Here is a 27,938-nt window from a genome sequence, read left to right as displayed (position 1 = left end):
GGCAGGCGGCCGATTTAATTGGCAATGGTGACATGTCTGATTGCCGAAATATTGTGCCCGTTGGACACTATGAACCGGCAGTATACCCATGGACTTCGAGCAACAAATACGCCGGGAGAAACTGAAGAATCACACTGATGATGTTGTTTCTTAGTTGAAATCATCACGAAAGCACTAGTTCGCACAAAAATGCATCACACAATTGCACAAATACCAGAACCACAGCAAAAACCACATAAAACCAAGCATAAACAAAGCTCTCCTGCTAACACGCAGTTGAAGCACAACATGGAAACACTAAATCTGACATCAACTCGTCACCCAATTGAACGAATACCAGAACGTACAGCAAATATTGCATAAAAGCAAGCATAGAAAAGGCTTTCCCGCTAACATGCAGTAGAAGCACAAAGAGTATGGAATGATAATCTGTGAGATGTGATTATCGGTAGAAAGTTCGATGAACTTTCTCCAACGGTGTTTCAAACACACAGAGCTAATGACAAAATTGCAGTGATATTCTGCAAGAAGGGATTATTGATAATATTATCAGTTTACTTTCAGTTGAATTTCAAACACTGGCATCTCAGAATAGCATCCATTATCAAAAGTCAAAACTGAAATCCAATATGAATGCAGAGGGTGGGTACAAGCCTGGGAGTTGAAAATCCGGAAAAAAACTATGTTCATCCTGAAAACCAGAAGATTATCCCAAAATCGAGAAATCTTCCAGGAAAACTTGGCAGGTATGCAAACAGGTCAGGGGTATGGCCATGGGAACCAGGATGGCTCCTGTGCCAATCTTTTCATGGGTTGCTTGGAGGAGGCTTTCCCATAAGGCATCAGCTCGTGATTTGGTTTAGATCATTGATGACACCTTTACCATGTGGACTGATGGTGAGGTTGACCTGTTAAAATTCCTGGAATCTCTGAATACCTTCACCCAGTTAAATTTTACATGGTCCAGTTCTGAATCCCATGCCACTTTCCTTGACGTTGATCTTGTCCTCACTGAGGGCGAGCTACACTCTTCTGTCCACATTAAATCTACTAACAAACAACAGTATTACATTTGACAGTTGCCATCCTTTCCACATGAAACTTTCCTTCACATATAGCCTTGGCATTTGAGGCATTAAGAGGGAGACTCTTTACAGCAGCACACCACCACTCTCATCTCAGCCTTCACTGGATGTACCGTATTTACTCGAATCTAAGCCGCACCTGAAAAATAAGACTCGAAATCAAGGAAAAAAAATTTTCCCATATCTAAGTCGCACCTGAAATCTGAGACTCAAAATTCAAGGGGAGAGAAAAGTTTTAGGCCGCACCTCCAAATCGAAACAAAGTTGGTCCATTGTAATATGAGACACAATTTAGGTCGAATGAATGATGATACAGCTATAGTAGTTTGGTTCGAGTCGTAAGCTTAGCAGTTAAGCTTTACCAGGTAGCCATTGCTATGCGTCAGGCGCTCTGTCCATATTTATATGGGTACCCTTCCTTTTTCAAATGCTTCGTCTGGTTTAAATTGATTGCTTATTTTTTCTTTGATCTGATAAGTGTCATTCTCTTTGTTATAGATGTTTACGTCACTCTAAGCTGAAAATGCGTTGCTGTACTGTCATGCATTGTTTGTAGCATTCTGATAATGAGCGTTTACGACCTGTCACCACTTGCAGCATGGCTTGCTTTTGTGCGCACTAACGCTTACAATTTTTTTTAAAAAAAAAAAAAAAAAAAAAAAAAAAATCATTTCATTAGCGAAACAATGTCAAGAGACTGCTATTTGTTGTTACTTACACTGCTGCTTTCTTTGATGATGATCAACAAGAACCAATTGATGGACTGTGTATGATATAAGATGTTCTGAACGAGAGCCTAGCGAAAATTTTTCTCCATTTGAAAATCTATGCAGACGCCTCTTTAGTACATTACATTCTGCACAGAAATTAGTCATCTTAGATTTAAAAATCTAGTCAATTGTCGTGCTTCATTTCTGACTGTATCACTATTAGGCATAAGAATAATACGAATATAAACATGACATGATATGTATAGTCTTCCGTGTTTGCTGTTATCTCACTCTAGTTTTGTAGTTTATTAGGCAGACAGGATTTAAATGAGATAGCAGCACACCCAAAAGAATACATGGCAAAATGTTTATATTCATATTATTCTTATGGTGAAGAGAATACTGCATGTGATTAACAATTCATAAAAGTTCCTATTACCAACCATCTCTTCTCACAGGTAGGAAAAAATTCAGAATGTAGAGTTGGCCATATTGACAAACATCCCAAACAGTTGTGCCAGTCAGATTTTCATAGTACATTGAAATGCTGCTACATTCGAAGATGAACAATACGGAATTTGTATTTACTTTGTTGCATAATGTATGAAAATGCAGTGGTCGAAACTCAGGGCGGAGAAAAATAGCTCATCTTCCACCTTTTTTTTTAAATTTATTTAGTGACACAAAGGTTTTGGTGCCAGTGTTTATCTTTGTGCCTGCATAGCATGTCTGTGTAGCACTACATATATTTGACGGCAGAAGTTTGTTGTGGCGGCACCTACCAACATTTTTCAGAACTTCACTTACTTCGCACTCGATTCTAAGCTGCAGGTGGTTTTTTTGGATTACAAAAACTGGAGAAAAAGTGTGGCTTAGATTCAAGTAAATATGGTAATCACCCCACCAGCCTCTTTCAAAAGCAGATTTCCTGGCCATCACATCCAAACCTGATACTGCTGATTCCTCCAAAAAACAATTTTGGAACACACCACTGATCACTTAGTGTTATCCTGCTCCAGAATGTATTAATCAGGTACTTTGACAATGCTATGACTTCCTAAAATCATACCCCAAATTGAGATCCATTCTGTCTGAGGTTTTGCTCACCACAACTACAATAGGTTTCCGTTACCATCCCAATCTCCACAATATTCTTGCCAGACCCTATGCTCCTTCTGGACCCATTTTCATTCCCTATGGCTTCTACTGCTGCAACTGTCTCCACTGCAAGACTTGCCCTATGCACACTCCTACCACCACCTGTACCAGCCCTGCAACTGGTAAAGCATATACTATCAAAGAAAGAGTCACTTGTGAAACAAAATGTCATATTCTAACTATTATGTAAACACTATTCGGCCTTTTATATCGGCATAACTACCACCATCAGTTACGATGAATGGGCATAGGCAGAGGGCATATACTAGCAACACACAATATCCTGTTGTATAGCATGGGCTATAACATAACAGTTGTGACCTCAGTGCCAGTTTCATCACACATGCAATCTGGATTCTTCCCCCAGATACCAGTTACTCAGAACTCCACAGGTGGGAACTAGTGCTGCGAGATGTCCTCGGTTGTCGCCAACCCCTGGCTTTATTTGCATTAATTTCTTCCGTCTCAGCTCCAGTAACTACTCCTTTCTACACTCCGTTTTAGTTTTCTGTATCTTTCATTTTCTTACCTGTCTATTTTTTGCTGTCCCCCTCCCATCTCTGTTACATACCATGCAATTAGCTTTTCGCTCTTCCACTTTGGAAGCATATCCCTCTGGAAATAAATACCAAGGAGCATGGCAAAAAGCAGAAGAAAAAGAGAAAGAAGCATTTTTGAGAACAATAGATGTTGGCAAAGTGGAAGCAAAATCAGATGAAATAAAACAAATCGAAATGTTAATAGATAATTCATGAGTAGAGGAAGCAACAGAAGTAATAGGAGAACTCGTAAAACAAGCTTCCAATCCCAGGTACAAAACAAGAACAAAAAAATGGTTCAACACAAAAGTGTTCAGTCTAAGAAAAGATGTCCTAGAAAGCATACATCAAGTGAAATACTGTGCAGAGAACCCCTTACTCCTCAGAACTTATGCTGTGAAACAAAGTATATTGCACTACACCCCAGAAAATGAGCTGAAACACATTATATCAATACAAAATGTGGGAGACACACTTCGACAACGTACTGAACAGGGAAGGACCAAGAGGGAGACCAGAGGGACGATGGGACACAATGCCACAAACAACTATGGAATAGGTCCCATTGGCCGCAGAAGAAGTCAGAGATGCCATTAACAGCACCAAGAACAAAAAAGCTGCAGGCCCTGACAGACTTTGTAGTGAATATTTAAATGACACTCCCCAAATACTAACACCAGTGTGGACAAAACTGTACAATAAGTGCATAGAAGCAGTCTCCATTCCAGAACAGTGGAGACAGTCAATAGTAAAAGAACTATATGATGGGAAAGGAGACCCCAAGGACACTAGCAAATGCAGAGGCAAAGCGCTAGAAAACTTACATTTCAAAGGAAAGTCAAATGGGATTTAGAAAGAAAGGTTAACCATGACTGCAATAGAACTCCTGCTACGCAGCATATGGGAAGCCCTTGGAGAAAGAGAGAAATTTTAGGTAGTGTTTATAGACTTCACAAAAGCATTTGACTTTATAAACAGAAAATTAATAACCAAGAAACTAGAGGAAACCCTAGGAGAAAACAACATATGGACACAAATCATAAATGCAGTACTGCAATGAAATATAATAAAGATCTCAGATAACCTCTCCCTATCAGAGCGAATACTCCAATCAAACGGAGTGCTTCAGGGAGACCCACTGAGTCCTCTGTATTTGTACTTGCAGTGGAAAAAATTGTAAGAATACCCCATAGGGAGAGTGTAATCTCACATGCGTATGCAGACGATATTGTAATATGTGCGAACAACGCTGCAAAGTTACAAGAAGCAATAAACGATATGGAAGATTTGTTTGACACAGCTTTGAGATAAATGTGGTGAAAACAGAAATGATGGTACTCCAAAATGGAGGAAGAGCACCTACATCAGCCGAGCTCTTCATACGGGAAAGAAAACTGAAGATCGTATCAGACTTCAATTGCCTAGGTGTCACAATCCAAAGAAATGCAAAATGTTCGACAAAACCTGTAACAGAGAAAGCACTGCAAGCAATAATGGCAATCCAGGAAATACATCAGATCCCTTAGCCTAGAAACAGCAATGACACTATTTAGAGCCAAAATCTTCCCAATACTGACATACAGAATAGAAATTATCGGATTACACCTTACAGCAAAAAGCCTAACGACATTAGAAAGAGTGAAGGCAACCTATGTACAGAATAAATTATCTTTACTTTATGTCTGAGGTCACAATTTATTTATTTATTTATTTTTTCATCAGACTACCAGTTTCTGTCTATGATCATCATCTTCAGATATGCAGCGAAATATTGGAAAACATAAATACACTAGCAAATTGTCTGCAGCTTGAAACAAAAAAAGAGACCACAATGAAAAGTATTACTGACATACACATATATCTGTGCAATTTAATATATGAAGAGGCATACCTGTGTTATAAAAACATGTCGTAGTGTACTGCAGCCATAGTGGCCATCGTCAAATGTTAAATGCAAAATCAGCACCAGCATCATCAAATATATATAAATAACAGCATATGCAAGAGTCATCTTGTCAGCAGCACTACTGTTCAAAGCAGACTGCCGTACAGAGCCACAAGATGTTTGTGTTGTAAGTTCACCAGATGTCGTTATTGTAGGCATACACAAATTCTTCAATAATTCATTGAACAACGTAAAATAAAGGGGAGGGGATACAATCAGTAAAGTCTGTAATGAGCTTGTTTACACCAAATGTGAATAAAACAGATCACATTTCAAGAACAAATGTTTACTCTGCAGTGGAGGGTGCACTTATTTGATTTTGGTGGCAAGTGCCCTACTGACTGACCTACCAAAGCACAATTCACCATCCACCCTCACAACTTCTTTGAGTACCTCACCTCCTATCCTCCAAATTTTGCATCAGGTCCCTGCCACCTTGTGGGACTTGGTCTCATGGAAGAAAGAATATTGTGATGACTTATAGCCACAGCCAGGGGGGTGTTTCCAGAATGAATTTTTCACTCTGTAGCAGAGACTGCACTAATTTCAAACTTCCTAACAAATTAAAACTTTGTACTGGACTGTGACTTGAACCTAGAACATTGCCTTCCACAGGCACATGCTCTATCGATGTAGCTATCCAACCTTGATCCCACAACCCAGTCTCACAGCTTTACTTCTGGCAGTATCTAGTTTTCTACCTTTCAAACTACACAGAAGTTCTCCCAGGTTCGAGTTGCAGTCCAGTACACATTTTTAATCTGCTGGGAAGTTTCATATCAGCACACATTACCTGCAGAGTGAAAATTCATTTAAACAATCCCCGAGTCTGTGGTGAAGCCGTGTCTCCACTGTATCCTTCCTTCCAGCAGTGATAGACCCACAACATTGCAGGAGAACTTCTGAGAAGCTTTGAAGATAGAGATGAGGTACTGGTGGGAGTAAATCTGTGAGGGCACATTGTGGCTCATGCTTGGATAGCTCAGTCAGTAAGGCTGTTGCCACACCAAAAGTCTCAATTCGGCACACAGTTTTAATCTACCGAGAAGCTTCAAGTTATGTGCTATGTAGGAAAGTAAGTCAAAATGAAGATCAGAGTCTGGTGTTCAGTAATTAAAACTTAGAGAGAGTAAAATTTACAAAATTGCTGGGGATTTGTGGTGATGGAGACCTAAATTACAAAGACCTCTTAATGAAACCTTCTCAGAGACTCAGTTCAGCTCTTTTTGCCCTAAGAAATACAGGGTGTTTATAAATTAGTTAGCCCATACAAAAGTAATTGTTGAAATGATAAATAACTTACAGAAATGTTTGATAGCACATTGAATGTAGTATATCTTTAAGTTTTATTCCTGCCTTACACTGTTAGTTCCAGATATTTCCACCAGGTGGCACATGTGAATGGATGATCCCAACAGTCATCATGGAGTTGTATAATGGTACAGAATGTGTGCAGTGTTGTTCGTGGTTTCACTAATTCAAATCCACTACTACAGTTCAGAGAAAATTCAAGACAAAATATCACAATCAATCATCTCAAAGACAAACTGTTATTAATTGGTACAATCGTTTCACCAAAATTGGCTGTGCATCTCATAGGACAAACATTCATAGTCTGGGTAAATCAATGAGACATGCCAGCTTAGAACTGAATATGACCACAGTGTGGAAAGTATTCCAGAAATTCAGACCCTACCAGTTGGAACTGTTGTAAGCAATTTTTTTAAGAGCTGAGTTTTGTGTGTAAATGCAGACTGAAGATTTTTCCATACTTGTGGTAATGTGAACAGGCGTAATGGAAATGGAAAAGCCGTGTGGCTAGGGCCTCCCGTCGGGTAGACCTTTCGCCTAGTGCATGTCTTTCAAGTTGACGCCACTTTGGTGTCTTGTGTGTCAATGGGGATGAAATGATGATGATAAGGACAACATAACACCCAGTCCCTGAGCGGAGAAAATTTCCGACCTAACCGTGAATCGAACCTCGGCCGTTAGGTATGGCATTCCGTCGCGCTGACCACTCAGCTACAAGGGGCAGACAACAGGTGTAATGTTTGGATATGAAGTGAGCAGAAAGTCACATAATCAAATGTGTACAGGACTCGCCTAAGATAAATGTTTTCCGCTGTGTAAGCTGTAAGAAGATTTATGACATATTTTTATTTTTATTTTTTTATTTTTATAAGTCAACTATAAGTGGCATACCTGTACTTGCTGGAACATTACCTAATGCCTCAATTGCAACAGGTTATGGGCACATAAGTTATTTTCCAGCAAGGTGGTGTATCATCACTGAAACATGGGACTTAGGGAAAGGCAGGATTCAGTGTGGACAGGGCCTTATTCAGTTACCATTGGTTGCACAGTTTTTTTCTTTTTTTAAATGACGTCCACTTTATTTGGAACCAATTGCAAATAAGGTTGACAATAAGGAACAATTATCAAATTTCAGCCTCAAATAGTGGATGTTTCACTACTGGGTTAATGTTCACTCAACTCAAACATCCTGGGTCCGGTGGTGGTCCTCGCAACTACAGCCCCTCGATCCGGCAGTGCCTGCGTGCCGCCAGCAGTCCCGACATGTCATTGCTCTGCCGGATCTTACTGCTGCTCCGTCCCAATCGAACTCCCTCCACACTCCGACCTGGAAAACACTTGACACCTTCCAAAGATAGTTACACGGTACTAGATATCAATAACCGCTGCTGCTGCCACTCACAGCAGACAGTGCTAGCAAATGTAGTGGCGCCAGTAAACACAAGAAGAAAACAAGATGCCACTATCCTTATTATACGATGCCAAACTATAGACGGCTCAAACGCGAGCCGCAACACGGCTCAACCACATTATCTTTGTGAAGCTGTCTCATATGTTTGTAGGAATGTGCCAGCTTGTACTAGATGTGATGGAACAATGTCCTGGCCACCACAGTTACCTAATTTAATCCCAGTGGACGTCTTTGTATGGGATTACAGTAAAGACAGAGTGTTTGTTCCTCCACTTTTGGAAAATGCCGATGTGCTGTGGCAGTGGATAACACGGGCAGTTGCCACCATACATGAAGACTTGCTTCATAGGACTTGACAGGAAATTGATTACAGATGGGCCATTTGTCATGTTATAAAAGGAAGCCACATTGAACATTTGTAAATAAAACTCGAAGATGTAATCCGTTCACTACTGTATCAAACATTTCTGTATGTTATTTACTATTTTCACAATTAAAGGTTACTTTCCGTATGTAATTTATGAATATTTGTATCTTAAACATTTTCCCACAGAACTTGTCAGTATGCCATATTCTGCAATGTTACATTAATATTTTTTGGTGTCATATGAGACCAGCCTTGAACATTTTCAGGCAAATGAGAACTACCATAGCTACAATACCCGATATAGTACAGCCACCCCTTTACTGTTAGTAGAAATAATTCGCAATCACCATTCCTTGTATGTAATCTATATTGATGTTAACCTTTATGAGACACACTTAGCATACACCAGAAAGGTATGTAAAGCAGCAGTTAAGATTTTTTCTTTACTCGAGCTTTGTTTTTACTCTCTAAATTATTAAGCTAACTTATAGCATTTTGGTGGATTTGTTTATATTAAGCCAAATCATTAACTACTGTGTGTTCTATTTATTTAAATGTTTAATATTAAGATATCTAACAAACAACAGTTGATTGCAGAATCATTGCTATGTATAAAAAGAAATTGCTGGTAAGGAATTACAAATTATAATCTTGTGAAGAAAGACTATGGATTTATGAGAACATACAAATATGTGCATGTTCCATTAGCCTTTCATTAGTTTACATAAAATTTACTTGTACATTTGAGCAACACTCATACATTGTTTACTTTATTCATTCCCTCCCTCCTCTCTCTCTCTCTCTCTCTCTCTCTCTCTCTCTCTCTCTCTAAAGAACTAAGGCTAAGTGCAAATTGAGATGCATATAGCACGTGTGATGTGACACAACAGTACAGCATGATGTACATGTTTGCTTGTGTGCTGCATATTGAGACACACACACATCCTTTGCACATGCCGCTTGGCGACACTCTGCACCGACAGAACTGAAGTGCGCGCACCCTGTAATCTTTCTCAAATGATGTTATGGAAACTGTTTGGTAAAAATATTGGATTTTTGTCTTGCTTGTAGCATTACGTGTCAGATTCATGGTGAAGTACCCATCATCTCGCTAATGGTCATACTTATTGTGATGTACACATTTTAGTAAGGCACTGAGCAAAAATCGAAAAGTTTGCAATGAAAAATAGTGCTCACTATGATTTTGCGTTCAGTGCGTATTACACCATACGTTGCTGTGTATGAAATTTAGCTAACATATTGAATTATTCTTTAGACTAGGAAGGCGGTCTCTGTCTGTCTCCGATCTTGGGAAAATGGACCCTACGTAGCACGTTCACTCCTGATCTCACACCCGTGAGAATGAAATATTCACAACATCCCTCATACCTCCAGAACTGCTAGAGACATCAAAATGGGATCTTGGCAGATGATAGCACGCAAGGAGGAGAGTATTTTGCCAATTTGTAAACACACAGAACTTTCTTATCTATGGTTATATATTGAAAGTTATACTTTCTATTTTATTTTTTTCACTCCATTTTTCCCCCCATTTAAGAGTTATCAACTGCTAGTGAAACGGGAGTTTCATAGTATCAAAATAAAGATGAAATTTCTTCTCTTATGTTAATGTAAACTGACACAATGAGGTTTTTTTGTAGACAATTGAACTCTCTGGTCACCAGAGAAACTTTCAGAAATCTGTCACAATAGCTGTGGCAAGATGAGTTCGTGCAAATTGTACTATGTTTTGGCAAAAGAGATACAACTAAACCTGTCAACAAGAGAAATGTGGCCATTACCCATAAATAGCGATGCTTCTTTGAATGAGAAAAGGTAACAATCCACACAAAAATAAAGTATTGATATGTAATGCATTGTTGCTGGGTGGGCGCAGCTGAGTATGTGTGCTGGTTCCCTACTCACTCATTCTTACCACTTCCCCCTTCCTACCATTCCCCACAACTTGCAGTCAGTGATGCTGCCACTTCTTGCCGCTAGCCTCGCAGCTCCCAACGAGAGGCAGGGAGGCGTGAGGAGTGGTTTGTTTGGATCTGATTCTCCGAGACTGATGATGCAGCGGGCTGAGACAGTGGTCATATGTGCACGGGTTGTGTCTGAGTGATTATGTGTAAGTGTGTGTGCTGTAATTTTCCGACAAAGGCTATGGCCAAAAATTTAGTTGTGAAAGTGTGATTGTCTTTCCTACATGTCTTTCTGCGACTCAGTGATCATTTTCCCAGAAAGTTGCTATCCATCCTCATTACTACTGATTCTCAGAGTATTTGCACAAGTTATGTGTAGTACGGATTGATCACCACAGTCTCCTTCATCAACATGCTGTCTGTGACACGTGAATAGCTGGCTACACGAGTGGACTTCCACAACGGGCCAAAACCACAGGCCATTTCCGCAGGTGTATCTAACAGATCAGCCCTGCCGATCTGAAGCCCAATGTGCCAGACAAACCTGTTGTTCCTGAAGAGGGGCAGCAGCCTTTTCAGTAGTCGCAGGGGCAACAGTCTGGATGATTGACTGATCTGGCCTTGTAACACTAACCAAAATGGCCTTGCTGTTCTGGTACTGCGAACGGCTGAAAGCAAGGGGAAACTACAGCCTTAATTTTTCCCGCGGGCATGCAGCTTTACTGTATGATTAAATGATGATGGTGTCCTCTTGGGTAAAATATTCCAGAGGTAAAATAGTCCCCCATTCGGATCTCCGGGCGGGGACTACTCAAGAGGACGTCGTTATCAGGAGAAAGAAAACTGGCGTTCTACGGATCGGAGCGTGGAATGTCAGATCCCTTAATCGGGCAGGTAGGTTAGAAAATTTAAAAAGGAAAATGGATAGGTTAAAGTTAGATATAGTGCGAATTAGGGAAGTTCGGTGGCAGGACGAACAAGACTTCTGGTCAGGTGAATACAGGGTTATAAATACAAAATCAAATAGGGGTAATGCAGGAGTAGGTTTAATAATGAATAAAAAAGTAGGTGTACGGGTAAGCTACTACAAACAGCATAGTGAACGCATTATTGTGGCCAAGATAGACATGAAGCCCATGCCTACTACAGTAGTACAAGTTTATATGCCAACTAGCTCTGCAGATGACGAAGAAATTGATGAAATGTATGATGAGATAAAAAAAATTATTCAGGTAGTGAAGGGAGATGAAAATTTAATAGTCATGGGTGACTGGAAAAGGAAGAGAAGGAAACATAGTAGGTGAATATGGATTGGGGCTAAGAAATGAAAGAGGAAGCCGCCTGATAGAATTTTGCGCAGAGCATAACTTAATCATAGCTAATACTTGGTTTAAGAATCATGAAAGAAGGTTGTATACATGGAAGAACCCTGGAGATACTAAAAGGTATCAAATAGATTATATAATGGTAAGACAGAGATTTAGGAACCATGTTTTAAATTGTAAGACATTTCCAGGGGCAGATGTGGACTCTGACCACAATCTATTGGTTATGAACTGTAGATAAAAACTGAAGAAACTGCAAGAAGGTGGGAATTTAAGGAGATGGGATCTGGATAAACTGACTAAACCAGAGGTTGTACAGAGTTTCAGGGAGAGCGTAAGGGAACAAATGGCAGGAACGGGGGAAAGAAATACAGTATAAGAAGAATGGGTAGCTTCGAGGGATGAAGTAGTGAAGGCAGCAGAGGATCAAGTAGGTAAAAGGATGAGGGCTAGTAGAAATCCTTGGGTAACAGAAGAAATATTGAATTTAATTGATGAAAGGAGAAAATATAAGAATGCAGTAAATGAAGCAGGCAAAAGGGAATACAAACGTCTCAAAAATGAGATCGACAGGAAGTGCAAAATGGCTAATCAGGGATGGCTAGAGAACAAATGTAAGGATGTAGAGGCTTATCTCACTAGGGGTAAGATAGATACGGCCTACAGGAAAATTAAAGAGACCTTTGGAGAAAAGAGAACCACTTGTATGAATATCAAGAGCTCAGATGGAAACCCAGTTCTAAGCAAAGAAGGGAAAGCAGAAAGGTGGAAGGAGTATATAGAGGGTCTATACAAGGGCGATGTACTTCAGGACAATATTATGGAAATGGAAGAGGACATAGATGAAGATGAAATGGGAGATATGATACTGCGTGAAGAGTTTGACGGAGCACTGAAAGACCTGAGTTGAAACAAGGCCCCGGAAGTAGACAACATTCCATTAGAACTACTGATGGCCTTGGGAGAGCCAGTCCTGACAGAACTCTACCATCTGGTGAGCAGGATGTATGAGACAGGCAAAATACCCTCAGACTTCAAGAAGAATATAATAATTCCAATCCCAAAGAAAGCAGGTGTTGACAGATGTGAAAATTACTGAACAATCAGTTTAATAAGTCACGGCTGCAAAATACTAACGCAAATTCTGTACAGACAAATGGAAAAACTAGTAGAAGTCGACCTAGGGAAAGATCAGTTTGGATTCCGCAGAAATATTGGAACACGTGAGGCAATACTGACTCTACGACTTATCTTAGAAGCTAGATTAAGGAAAGGCTAACCTACGTTTCTAGCATTTGTAGACTTAGACAAAGCTTTTGACAATGTTGACTGGAATACTCTCTTTCAAATTCTGAAGGTGGCAGGGGTAAAATATAAGGAGCGAAAGCCTATTTACAATTTGTATAGAAACCAGATGGCAGTTATAAGAGTTGAGGGGCATGAAAGGGAAGCAGTGTTTGGGAAGGGAGTGAGACAGGGTTGTAGCCTCTCCCCGATGTTATTCAATCTGTATTTTGAGGAAGCAATAAAGGAAACAAAAGAAAAGTTCGGAGTAGGTATTAAAATCCATGGAAAAGAAATGAAAACTTTGAGGTTTGCCGATGACATTGTAATTCTGTCAGAGACAGCAAAGGACTTGGAGGAGCAGTTGAATGGAGTGGATAGTGTCTTGAAAGGAGGATATAAGATGAACATCAACAAAAGCAAAACAAGGATAATGGAATGTAGTCGAATTAAGTCGGGCGATGCTGAGGGTATTAGATTAGTAAATGAGACACTTAAAGTAGTAAAGGAGTTTTGCTATTTGGGGAGCAAAATAACTGATGATGGTCGAAGTAGAGAGGATATAAAATGTTGACTGGCAATGGCAAGGAAAGCGTGTATGAAGAAGAGAAATTTGTTAACATCGAGTATAGATTTTAAGTGTCAGGAAGTCGTTTCTGAAAGTATTTGTATGGAGTGTAGCTATGTATGGAAGTGAAACATGGATGATAACTAGTTTGGACAAGAAGAGAATAGAAGCTTTCGAAATGTGATGCTACAGAAGAATGCTGAAGATTAGATGGGTAGATCATATAGCTAACGAGGAGGTACTGAATAGGATTGGGGAGAAGAGGAGTTTGTGGCACAACTTGACTAGAAGAAGGGATCGGTTGGTAGGACATGTTCTGAGGCATCAAGGGATCATAAATTTAGCATTGGAGGGCAGCGTGGAGGGTAAAAATCATAGAGGGAGACTAAGAGATGAATACACGAAGCAGATTCAGAAGGATGTAGGTTGCAAAAGGTACTGGGAGATGAAGAAGCTTGCACAGGATAGAGTAGCATGGAGTGCTGCATCAAACCAGTCTCAGGACTGAAGACCACAACAACAACAATGTGTAGGCCTTGCCCGTCGATTCTAGTCTCATCAATCTGCCCACAGGCCAGTTCTGTTTGTGTGTGGCATAATGCGATGGATTTTCATGGTTTATCCGTGGGCTCAGGACTGTGGTGCTCAGCAGGCCAGAGGCCGTGGGCGATAGATTTCAGGAACTGTGACTGGCTCACTGCAAGAACATTGTACAGTGCAGTGTTTTATACATATTTTATTCATTCTAGTACATTTTGGCATTTTGAAAGTTGTTCGTATAGTAGAAAACATGGATGTAAGCAGAAGAAAATTGTGACAGTCGCTGGCAGAAAAATCACACAATATCTGCAAAATGAAATGATTGTGTGACATTTATGGCAGAGCCCATCCTGGAAAGTTTGGCTACTGGGTTGCAAGTTTTCATTCAGGTGACACCACATTGGGCGACTTGCATGTTGGCGATCACAAAATGATGATAAGGACAGCACAACACAACACTCAGTTCACGAGTGAAGAAAATCTCCAACCTGACCAGAAATTGAACCCAGGCCTGCTGCATGTTAGACAAACACATTACCACTCAGCTGAGCTGTCGGACCCATAATACCTCTCAAATAATAGACATAACACACTGAGTAATAACTGACAATAATGACCATAGTAGAAACAACATTTTGTGGGCCGTCACGTATAGTGTTGGTTTACACAACTCTTCCCCACCTTATACACTTCTTTCAAGAGGCCTACTACTTTTTGAGATTAATGCTGAAATTAGTGAAGGTATTTTAAATATGTCTTTTGACTCCAAGGAAATGCGTATTTTTGTCACCAAATGTGTTTTGTTTTATTGAAATGAAATAACATCAGTAGTCTTAATGAAACACATGTACCATTTGGCTTGCTTTCTCCACCTAAAAACAGTTCATTACAAAAGATGTTAATATTAGTACCTAAGAGTTTTGCTCACACATTTAGAAATATAGAAGTCTCTTTTTTTTGTCAATCTAAGTCTTTATTAACACTTTAGATCTCAAAATTTGTCAGGGAAAATGCTAAAATTTGTCTAGAAATCAGGGAAATTTACTTGGGGGAACTTGTGGCAGCCCTCAGTATTAAAATCATGATGAGAACACCCTTCAGTGGAATGAAAGGCACATGTCAGGTATTGGTTACTCAGCTATGGCTTGCCAAACTGACAATGTGTGATTCACAAATAAAATAGTTGTTGCTGAGAAAAGTAAACAATTGATTTGTTGCAGAAGACAATGAGCAGTTTATTGCCAGCAGCTGAGAATCATTGGGGCGACAGGAATGCAGAAGATAGCCAGGTGTGTGTTGTGAGAGGATGAGTTAACATCATTTGAAAAACATTGTCATGAAAGTAGATCATCTTTTCTCAGCAATACGTTTCAACAAATTAAATGCATCAAATCACCACACTCTTTCAGGATACTCATACTTTCAGAGCAATATTGACCACTTCATTTGTGTAGCCTATTGTATAGTTAGTTTATTAATGCCAATGGTGTGTACACATCCACTGAATTGCTTTCTCTCATCACGACAAGCCAATTAAAACATTCATGAGGACTTCTCAACTGTTTCTAGGTTGCAGTGAAAGATGTGATGTCCACATGTACGTAGTAGAATGTCTCTTATTACATCCATATCCAATTAATGATACTGAAACTTAAATATTTCAGATATTGTGCAATTTTTACCTGGAGCACAAAGGGGTCATATCCGTGAAAATTACGCCTTTTTGAATTTTTGTAACAGCTCAGAGATACATCAGCATAACAGGCAACAAGTAGGTAACCTTGTTTTACTTTCTAGCATTACTTCTGGATCACATGATAAAATAATATTCCTTAACTTCATATTCACTACACTCATGATGAATTGTCTGTCCCTTCTAATGATCTGAAAACATTGTGAAGGTGGAAGATACAATCTCAGTGGCTAATGGCTCACTGGTTACTGAACTGTGTATTGTTCTTGACAAAACAATAAACAAAAAAAAAAAAAGTACGGATATATGTGACTGAAAACTGTTACGTACTAACGAAAAGAGATGGAGTGTTTAAAAGGCGAAAAACAAAACACTACTCAGTGACAATAAAATTCAGTATACTTTAAGGCTATATTTTTTGGATAAGCACTATTTCTCCAGCCCGTAAGCACCATGTCAAAGTGAGCATATGGCAGGACTGGCTTCCCACTATCCACCTCACCTCTCCTGCAGTGCTCATGTGGCGTGTGGTGTGTGGTGCGAGAAATGGTGCCACAACCACAATGACGCGTTACCTGGCACAGGCACATGTTGTGTCCCCATGATATCACATCTTAATCTGTGCAGCCTCATTTGAGCAAAACATGAGCACTGTGCTGCGACACACCACATGCACTACATGCATCTCAATTTGCATCTAGTGTAAGACTGACACATATATTTGTAATATCAGTGTTAATTAATAAGTGGTGGTTTTCCTGTTTGCTCTTTGATAGGATATTGAATACAGTCTTTCATATGCTTTAGCTCACTTGTGTTACTATTGATAGGCTTGTAACATTTTATATATTAATATTCAGACGTTTGCAAGAAATCATTAAATGGTTATCGAAAGAAATTGGAAATCATTTTACATTCAACAGGTTGTTTCACAGGCAGAACTAATCCGTTCCCTAGAGTCAAAACTAACAGCGCTGCAAAGCGAACTGGAATTGTGTCACGTTTCACAGCAGCAGTTGAAGATAAAAGCAGACATGGCATGTAGAGAGAAAGAAAATTATTGTTCCTTTATTGGACAGTTTCTTGAATCTCTCAAGAGGAAAGGACAGCTTAAAGTTGTGGATTCAGAAGGTAATACGGTGCGTATCCATAGATAATTGTCTCCGTGAAAAGAATGTAACTACAGGCTTACTTTTACATGCTTGCATATGTTCTCTTTTATTCAAAATTGTAGTGAACCATTGATTAGCTTACAAAAAATATTTTGAGTAGATGATACAGCACAGCTTTCATAAAGATTGTAAATTCTACCATATAATACACAACTTTACTTACTATTTTATTTAAACATTCAATGTCCGTCAAATTCAGACAATCTTTGGGCCATAGATCCTGTTCAGTTGTGCAGTCCACAGTTGCAATGACCAATAGATCTGAAATGTTCTACTTAAGTATAGCATGTATTATAATGTTAATGTTCACATTGGAAGACATAGGACATATTTGTTATAACACCATATGTTGAATAGAATATTACACAACAATTAGTCAGCGTTATTGTGGAATAAACAGTTGGACAGTGTTTATGACATGAAGAAAGTTGGAACTTGTTCAGCATGTTCTGTCTTTAGAAAATAATAAGCACAGCCATCTATAATACAAATAAATAAATAAAATATAGTTCCGAACCAAAAATATTACAAAGCTCTAGGAGTTGACGTTCATAACATCATCAGTGGGCGGTATCTTCAAGCTCATAATCAATCACAAACCTGAAATAACTGTAATTTACCTTAATCTGTGGGAGAACTAATAAACTATAAATTTGTCATAATTTGAGAATACTGAGTATGCAAGAAAAACCAGCAATTTTGCATGAAACTTGACCAGCTCAGCTTTGCAGTGAAGACTTTTACTTCTCATTTTTTCATGTACTTAAAAATTTCACTTCACCACCTCTATTTTCTCTTTGTAACAAACTGTATGCAGTGATGCTACTTACAAAACTTTCAGTCTGTCCTTGCCTAAGCCCAGTATTGAAATTTGTGTAAGTTTTCATCAATTATTTGCAATAACGTCAGTAAACTAGTGGCCAATATACTTTTCCTGCAACTACTGGAGTTCAGAAGCCTGTATCTTTTGAATAATTCTTGATTTGCATACCTTGCAATAAATTCATCTAGATTCAAATTGTCACTAAATTTCTAATACTTTTAATAAAAATGGCACTATTGCATTATTCATGGTGTTCTGACACACAGCTTGTATACCCTTGATGACCCATGTGCTTGTGAAAACTAATGCGCACATGCGCCCGCGCACACGCTCGCGCCCGCGCACACGCTCGCGCGCGCGCGCACGCGCGCGCGCGCGCACACACACACACACACACACACACACACACACACACACACACACACACACACACACACACACACACACACACACATTGTGCTTGTAATTAAAGTTTTTACACAGTACATATGTAGTGGATTAGGAATGGGGCATGGGCAGAAAAGACGAAACAAGTGAGAACAGCATAATATTGATTTTATTATTAATGGCTAACACAATTTGTTAAATATGAGCACTGGAGATGCTGTCGAGACACTGCATCCATAAAGTGATGTGATCAACAGTTGCTCACAGCAGTTGCGTTGGAATCTGGGTAACATGTTCCAATATACTGGCCTTCAGATCAATCGGAGACTGAACATGCCCTGGTAAATGCAGTTTTTTAGATATCCACACAGCCAAAAGTCACATGGATACAGAACAACTGATTTTGCTGGCTGTGCATCTAGAAAACCTCTTGAGATTACATGTTTGTGGAAGGTTGGATTAAGTAGATCTGTAACAGGATGAGCGACATCAGGTGTTGCCCCACCTTGCATGAAATCAGTGGTTTTCACATAGTTGTGGTCTTCCAAAGCAGGAATAACATGATGTACAAGGAGGTCTCAGTAATGTTCAGATATCATACTTCACCTGATGGGCCCTCTGCATGTATTTTCTTCAAAGAAAAATCGACTGAAAATAAAGGTGCTTGTGAATCCACACTACACAGTCACATATGGTGAATGCAGTGGTTATTCATGCACAACCTGTGGTTTAACTGTGCCCCAAATTCAGCAGTTCTGTATTTTCACTGTACCCTGTAGTGTAAAATATGCCTTGTCACTTCATAGAATGTTGCCTGGCCACATGTCATCATCTTTGATCTATGCCAGAAACCGAAGAACAAATTCAAAACATTGCTGCAGATAATGAGGTTTCAGTTGCTGCACTGTCTGGATATTGAATGGGTTTGTTGTTGTTGTTGTTGTTGTTGTTGTGGTCTTCAGTCCTAAGACTGGTTTGATGCAGCTATCTATGCTACTCTATCCTGTGCAAGCCTTTTCATCTCATAGTAAGTGTTGCAACCTACATCCTTCTGAACCTGCTTAGTGTATTCATCTCTTGGTCTCCCTATGCAATTTTTACCCTCCACACTTCCCTCCAAAACTGAATTTGTGATCTCTTGATGTCTCAGACTGTCCCCTACCAATCAGTTCTTCAACTTAAGTTGTGCCACAAATTCCTCTTCTCCCAAGTACCCCCTTGTTAGTTACATGATCTACCCATCTAATCTTCAGCAGTCTTCTGTAGCACCACATTTCTAGAAGTTATTTATTGTCCATGTTTCATTTACATACATGGCTACACTCCATACAAATACTTTCAAAAAAGACTTCCTGACACTTCAATCTATACTCGATGTTAACAAATTTCTCTTCTTCAGAAATGCTTTCCTTGCCATCACCAGTCTACATTTTATATCCTCTCTACTTTGACCATAATCAGTTATTTTGTTGCCCAAAATAGCAGAACTCTTCTGCTACTGTAAGTGCCTCATTTCCTAATCTAATTCCCTCAGCATCATCTCATTTAATTCTACTACATTCCATTATTCCCATTTTGTTTTCGTTGATGTTCATCTTATATCCTCCTTTCAAGACACTGTCCATTCTGTTCAACTGCACTTCCAAGTTATTTGATGCCTCTGACAGAATTACAATGTCATTAGCAAACTGCAAGGTTTTTATTTCTTGTCCCTGTATTTTAATTCCCACTCCAAATTTTTCTTTTGTTTCTTTTACTGCATGCTCAATGTAATATTGTATAACATCAGGGATACAACCCTGTCTCACTTCCTTCCCAACCACTGCTTCCCTTTCATGCCCTTGAGTCTTTTAACTGCCATCTGGTTCTGTACAAATTGTAAACAGCCTTTTGCTACCTGTATTTTACCCCTGCCACCTTCAGAATTTGACAGAGTGTATTCCAGTCAACATTGTCAGAAGCTTTCTCTAAGTCAACAAATGCTATAAACATAGATTTGGCTTTCCTTAACCTAGGTATCTCCTAAGAAAAGTCATAGGGTCAGTACTGCCTTGTGTGTTTCTACATTTCTACAAAATCCAAACTGATCTTCCCCAAGGTCAGCTTCTGCCAGTTTTTCCATTCATCCGTAAAGAATTCGTATTAGTATTTTGAAACCGTGACTTATTAAACTGATATTTGGTAATTTTCACACCTGCCAGCACCTGCTTTCTTTGGAATTGGAATTATTATATTCTTCTTCAAAGTCCAAGGGTATTTCGTGTGCCTCATACATCTTGCTCACAAGATGGAAGAGTTTTGTCATGCCTGACTCTCCCAAGACTATCAGTAGTTCTAAATGTATGTTGTTTCAATTTGGTCTTTCAGTGCTCTGTCAAATTCTTCACACAGTATTGTATCTCTATCTCATATTCAACTATGTCCTCTTCCACTTCCATAATATTGCCCTCAAGTCCATCACCCTTGTATAGACTCGCATACTCCTTCCACCTTTCTGCTTTCCCGTATTTACTTTGGACTGTTTTTGCATCTGAGCTCTTGATATTCATAGAGGTGGTTCTCTTTTCTCCAAAGTTGTCTTTAATTTTCCAGTAGGCAGCATCTATCTTATCCCTAGTGCTACATGCTTCTACATCCTTACATTTGTCCTCCAGCCATTCCTGCGTAGCCATTTTGTGCTTTCTGCCAATCTCATTTTTGAGATGTTTGAATTCCTGCTTCTTTTACTGCATTTTTATATTTTCTCCTTTCATCAATTAAATTCAATATCTTAAATGTTACCCAAAGATTTCTACTAGCCCTCGTCTTTTTTTACCACTAGATCCTCTGCTGCCTTCACTATTTCGCCTCTTAAAGCTACCCATTCTTCTTCTACTGCATTCCTTTCCCCTGTTCTGTTCAAATGTTTCCTAATGCACCCTCTGAAACTCTCTACAACCTCTGGTTCTTTCAGTTCATCAAGGTTCCATCTCGTTAAATTTCTGCCCTTTTGCAATTTCTTCAATTTTAATCTACAGTTCATAACCCATAAATTGTGGTCAGAGTCCACATCTGCCCCTGGAAATGTATTACAATTTAAAACCTGGTTCCTAAATATCTTTCTTATCGTTCTGTATTCAGTCTGAAACCTTTTGGTGTCACCAGGTCTCTTCCACATATACAGTCTTCTTTTATGATTCTTAAACCAAGTGTCAGCTATGATTGAGTTATGCTCTGTGAAAAATTCTACCAGCTGGCATCCTCTTTCATTCCTTACCCACAATCCTTATTCACTTACTACTTTTCCTTCTCTTTCTTTTCCTATTATCGAATTCCAGTCCCCCGTGACTATTAAATTTTTTCTCTCTCTTAACTGTCTGTATAATTTTTTTTATCTCACCATACATTTCTTCAGTCTCTTCATCATCTGCAGAGCTTGTTTGCATATAAACTTGTACTACTGTGGTAGGTGTGGGCTTCATGTGTATCTTGGTCGTAATAATACATTCACTATGCTGGTCGTAGTAGCTTATCCACATTCCTTGTATGGTTACTGATGTAAAATTGGTTCAAATGGCTCTGAGCACTATGTGATGTAACATCTGAGGTCATCAGTCCCTATTCTTAGAACTACTTGAACCTAACTAACCTAAGGACATCACATACATCCTTGCCCAAGGCAGGATTTGAACCTGCGACCGTAGCAGCAGTGTGATTCTGGGCTGAAGTGCCTAGAACCGCTTGACCACAACGGCCGGCTTGTGTAAAATAGACTGCAGAACTTTCTGTACTGTTGATAATGGGATGGACAGTTCTAATGACTCTGCATGACTACCAGCACTAACTGTGGCATGTGCTGCATGATCAGTTACTGCAACAGCAACCTTGTCAATAACTTCCACTGGGATCGGATGCCTTCCTCTTCCAGGTGCCACACCCAGCTCACCCACTTTTCGAATTTCATTATCATCTTCTTCAGAACGTGTAATGACATTGTGCCTCTCCTCAGACCCGTCAGTCACCAATAATCTCTCACCGCAGCACTGATTTCTGCCAGTCACATAAAACAGTTTCACTAACAGCAAATGGTCTGTCTTCTCGATAACCGTACTGTTCAGTCATGTTGTGGTTTGTTAAATGATGATCTGGATGTTATGCAATCACACAAACAGTATACAGTGACAGATTTGCGTCTGATGGGCACAGTTGTAGCTAATTTGTTTTCTGACGCAAATTGGTTTTGCAGTAATGCATTAGCTTATCTACCAAGTTTTGCTGCCCTACAATAATTACAGCATACATTGGACCTCTGTGAGTAGCTGCACTTTAATTGTAATCTCCCAGCTTATATATTTGTTTGCTCAAGCCTGATTTGAGAAGTGAAGTAATATGGCATGTGATTACTTCAAAGACTGAGAATGTCATTGTAAAGGGCCCTAACTGACCGACCAACCAATTTTGTGTGCTGCATACACGTGTCCATCAACTTCACTTTGCTGTTACAGCACCATCCTCTTCCTACCACTGGTTCAAATTGTTTATAGCTAGTTTATCAAGGTTATGTTCATTGATATGCTGCTTGGTTTGAGGGGGAGAGGGCCAAATTCATATAAACCTTGTTTCACAAAGCATCTAGCACCCAGCACACTTTGGTCTATCGATTATTCGTATGACTTTGAAACGTGTCCCTGTCAGTTTTTGATCATTGTTGAACACATTCTAAGTTGATTTCTGAATGAATCATAAGATCATAAGTCGATTTGTGAATGCATGCATAGTGTACGTGATGTCTCTGTCAGTGGAATCGCCGTCACATTTAGAAATAAACTTTCCTGCAGACAGAAGGGGCTATACGAACTGAGCAGAGCATAGCCGAACGAAAGAAAGCCAACCACTCTCTGATTATGTGGTTGATTGGGTTTGCGAATGATGAGCGTTGTTACGATTGCCAACGAAATCCATAGATTCAGACTACCAGAGTGTGAATAAATGACTAACAGGAATAACAGATAAGAAAGATTACGTATTATCTTCTCGGTGTATCCAAGAAAATGAAATTTTGACAGAAATTTTTTGGCCACATGGCTATACTAGCAAGGGCCATTCGTACAGTCTCTGGCTAGCAGCCTCTTTAAGGTCTATTCTGGAAGTAGGGCGGAAAATGTGTTGTACGATCACGCAACGATGCCTAACTGGAGAATAATCGTGAGATAACTAAACTGGTGATTCTGGCAGAGTTAGTGAAGTTAACCGGCAAATAAGCTTTGACATTGGCAGGAATAGATACAGAATTAGTGATGACAACATTGTTTGTTAGAATGAGGAAGGAGAAGAAACGGGGACATCACATAAATTATGGAAGAATAAGACTATTCCAAATTTATATAAAAATTTCGCACTACTATTTTTTGATCTCATGCTTGAGAAACTGGAGCGTATGAATAAAGTGTAAAACTATTTCCTAACGTAAAGCTTTTTGTTTGTAGTAGGCCTAGTTGGCATTTGATATTGGTACTTTGTGAATTATGTTCTGCCGTGTTATAAAAATGACGATTTCTGCCAAAACAGTCTCGTTTATTTGGTGTGTGTTACAATTGCTGCAGTATTATAAAGGCCTATTTTGTTTTATCTCGTAGACAGTGACAAAATATAGGTAATCAGGTTGAAAAACCACACCAGTCGTGGGCCTATTTGTAATTACAGCTTTTTCAGTATTAGACAACGACATTTCAATTTTTCATGTAGCAAAACGTGTGATGAAGTTTGATGAGGTAACAGATCCTTTCCCAGAAAGGAAAGCACGCCATGTAAAGCTGTAGCAAGATTAGAGAGAAAAAAATTCTAGAAGCTAAGGATTGAAGAAATGTTTACTGTCTTGCTTGTCTCTTCTCTTTACTGGCTTTATGTATCCTATACTTAATTTTATGTCACACAAAGCAGCAAGTTGTTAGCTAATAGGGAATAAAGAGTGCAGATTTTCTGAAGAGCTTAAAAGAAAGTAGAAGAAGAAGAAGAAGAAGAAGAAGTAGTAGTAGTAGTAGTAGTAGTAGTAGTAGTAGTAGTTCAAACCGGCCGACTGGAAGCAGGAGAGGCACCATAGGACATTTTAATTTCCGCTGTCCTGAATATAGTTAGATGGCATCCTGTACAAAATATACACGTTTCAATTCCACAAACCGAAATACAGTGACGTGTGATAGAAGAATGCTGTGTGAAGAGGTGTGGTGCTGCACTTTGGCACACTTAAGATCAGACAACATGTCTTACAATTCCTCGGACACATATGTTTTATGTATCAGAGTCTTCAGAAATATGTGCGCTACAAAATGAGCGTATTTTTGAAAATTCGATTTTTTAAAATTTTTGACATCCTATCTCAAATGCTCGAGGGACACCACTATCTACTATTGCCCCAGTTTGGATATATCATACATACGGGTCTGATGCGCAGAGCAGTCTGAGTTATAATAGGGAAGCGGGTAGTCTCCATGTGACCCGTGTTTACATTTAGTGATTTTGCTGTTTCCTCTCTGTCTACTGCACTCACGTCAAATGAAAACAAAATTGAATTCTTTGGCCGGGAGCTATCAAGTGGATTAAAATACATTCACATAATTACGGAAGGCTAAAATACGTTATTACTTGCAGATTTTATTTTATTTCCACCTTTCTGACAGTCAAGCATTAATTACCATGCAGAACAATGAAGTTATTTTTATCGGTTTGCTGAAGAAATTTTCTTTTATTGACCTTTTCCGCTGGCGCAGTCAATATATTTGAAACAAAGGGTTTAATTTCAAACTGTTGGCTAGATTCAACTGTTTGGTTCATTTCAAGTGTACGTTTTCATCTTCTAGCACGTATTGCATTATGCCATAACAAAGAACCAGACATGAGATAACGAAGTACTGGTACCCAAGGAAATTTACATTCCGAAGCCACATTGAAAAACTTAATATCAGGTCGATGCCTACTTTACTGGGAATCTGGGACTCATTTAAAAATCAGCTCTTTGATGACGAGCCACTTAGAAGAATTTATAGCCCAGAAGATCACACTTTTATGTGTTATTAAAAAATTTACTGGCACATTTTTGTGATATATCTTAAAATGTAATACGTGCATAAAAGGCCAACATTATATGTGGAAGCTTGGCTTCTCTTGCAGGGTATTGGCCTCAGAGACCAGTATTATATGTTCGTGTGTTCGCGCTACTTAACAGTGATGTTGCTATTGGCTGACTACACCACATGTCCGAATCTCTGAATATCCACTGTCATCGGCTGGCCAGATCACGTGACATGAACTATGACTGGCTTACAACTAAGCATCGCAATCTCGATTTCAATGCTTCGGAAAGTAACATGCGGTGTTTGGTGGAATTCGAATTCATACTTTCGTACTACTGAACATGGCTCAATGTCTTCTTTGCCTCAAAACCACATGATTTCTACAGCCACAGAATGGGTAAGTTACCTCAGCATTGGCAGACTGCTGTAAATAGTGAAGGAGAAAGTATAATTGATGACTGAAATTTCTGTTATGGGTATCTGTTGCATTTATTAAACTTATGGAAAAACACTACAAACTTATGCACCAAACCAATAGTTGTCTGAGGAATTACATTGTGGTAAAGCAAATTTAATAAAACAAAACTATTCATGTAAACTTTATTAATTAATTTTTTTGTAGCAAAAAGCTGTTTCCTGTAAGTTTAAGAAACTCATTTCAAATTGGATGATGATGGACTACAAATGATGGTGGCACCCATAGTTTAATAAATATAGACACAGATACATAAGAAATGAAGCATTTAGCGTCTATTAGAACTGTAAAAAATGTTCTACACTTTGATTTTAGTAGCAGAAGGTGTGACAATGGGCTGGAATTCTTTTCACTTCTAATAATGGAACAATTTCTGCTGTGAGATGACAGAATATACAGTAAATCTATTATGACAGAGAAGTAAATCATCGCCATACAAAGGGGGTTCAAAAAGTTTTGCACGGTCGTCTATTTTTTGTTTTCTTTTTTATTTTGTTTTTTGCAGGAGGAGAATGAAATTTTTTGTGGACCTACTTGGAACATTTAGCTATGCATTGAGCCCACTCGATGTAGCTTCCATCAGCTGTGACGCATCTGGCACAACGTTCTTTCCATGATGTATATGTACTTTTGTAAAATTCTGGGGATTGGCTTTTACACCATCGCTTGACACAGGAAATAAGATCTTTCTCACTATCAAATGTTTTACGTGCAGGTGGGCCTTTAGATGCCCAAAGAGGTAAAAATCAGATGGAGCCAAGTCCGAACTGTAGGGAGGATGAGGAACATAAAAGCCCTTCAGCTGTGTGTATTTCAGTTTTTAGGTTTTATTTCCGATGTGCATTGCGTCATCGCTGGCTGGGTGCAGCTGAGTGCATGAGCTGCTTCCCTACTCCCTCATTCTTACTGTTTCTCCCCTTCCTATCACTCCCCTCAGCTTGCAGTCTGCGCTGCCACCACTTCTTGCTGTTAGCCTAGAAGCTGACGATGAGAGGCAGGGAGGTGTGAGGAGTGGCTTATTTGGATCTGATTCTCTGAGACTGTTGATGCAGTGGCTCTAGTCAGGTGTGCATGGGTTGTGTCTGGGTGATTGTGTGAATGCTCTCGTTTTCTGACAAAGGCTATGGCCAAAAATTTAGTTGTGAGAGTGTTGTCTTTTCTATGTGCCTGTTTGTGGCTCAGCAATCATCTCGATTGTGAGTTGCTATCTATTCCCATTAGTATTGATTCTCAGTGTATTCATGCAAGTTATCTGTTGTGTGTCAATACACACAACAGATCACAGTGGTCTCATTTTGTCAGCATCGTCTCTGTGACGTGAATAGCTGGCCACGCCAGGGGGCTCCCATGATAAGCCAAAACCGCAGGCCATTTCTGTGGTATATATAATAGATCATGGCTGCCAATCTGAAGCCACTAATGTGCAGGCATAAACATCAGATCTAGTCTCACCGATCTACCTGCAGGCTTGGTCTGTTTGTGGGTGGCATTCCCTATCAGAGGGGACACAGGCCAGACGCGTTAGACGTGGCCCTCATCAAGGGCATTACATCGACACTCAACACTGCCATTGAAAACGATCTGCCCTCAAACCACCAACTTGTAATATTATAGATTGAGGAAACACTGCAGCACATGAAACAACAAAGGATGTTGGACTACGGGCATGCGAATTGGACACTGTTCAAGGAAACACTCGATAGCCACATCCCATCCACACACGAAATTAACGAAACAACACAAATTGACGAGGCAGTAGAAACCCTCACTAACGCTGTCCAGGACGCAATGGCGGGCACCATACCTGATCGCACCTCACAACAACACAGTGCGGCCCTGCCCCAGGAAATCCTGGGCCTAATTTCAATGAGAAATCACCTCAGGAGACAATGGGAGCATACCAGGCATCAGTACTTCAAATGGCACATTAACGGGCTGCAGGGCATCATACACGACAAAATACAAACACATAGAACGCAACAGTTGAACCAAAAACTCGAAGGTCTGGACACCCTTTACCTGGTGTGTGGCATCTAGCCCGACACTTCACCAGGGAGAAAATATACACCCCAACACTCCAGGGGCCTTACGGACCTGCGTACTCAGTGGAGGAGAAAGCAGAACTAATGGCCCGCGCACTCGCAGCGTCATTCACACCGAACCTGGTA

The 27,938-nt window shown here is 39.6% G+C and overlaps 1 protein-coding gene across 1 annotated transcript in view; it reads left to right on the top strand.

The window, feature by feature from the left end:
• Nucleotides 1-27,938, top strand: part of LOC126425248 (uncharacterized) — a 230,549-nt gene that overhangs the window by 150,030 nt on the left and 52,581 nt on the right. The window contains exon 6 of the mRNA XM_050088219.1: nt 16,788-17,003. Within this exon, the coding sequence (XP_049944176.1) occupies nt 16,788-17,003 (216 nt within the window). The remainder of the gene's footprint in view (nt 1-16,787; nt 17,004-27,938) is intronic.

Source organism: Schistocerca serialis, chromosome 10, assembly GCF_023864345.2.
Source record: "Schistocerca serialis cubense isolate TAMUIC-IGC-003099 chromosome 10, iqSchSeri2.2, whole genome shotgun sequence".
Classification (NCBI taxonomy): Eukaryota; Metazoa; Arthropoda; class Insecta; order Orthoptera; family Acrididae; genus Schistocerca; species Schistocerca serialis.
The sequence above is the reverse complement of the archived record's forward strand: the minus strand, read 5'-3'. Positions and strand labels throughout refer to the sequence as shown.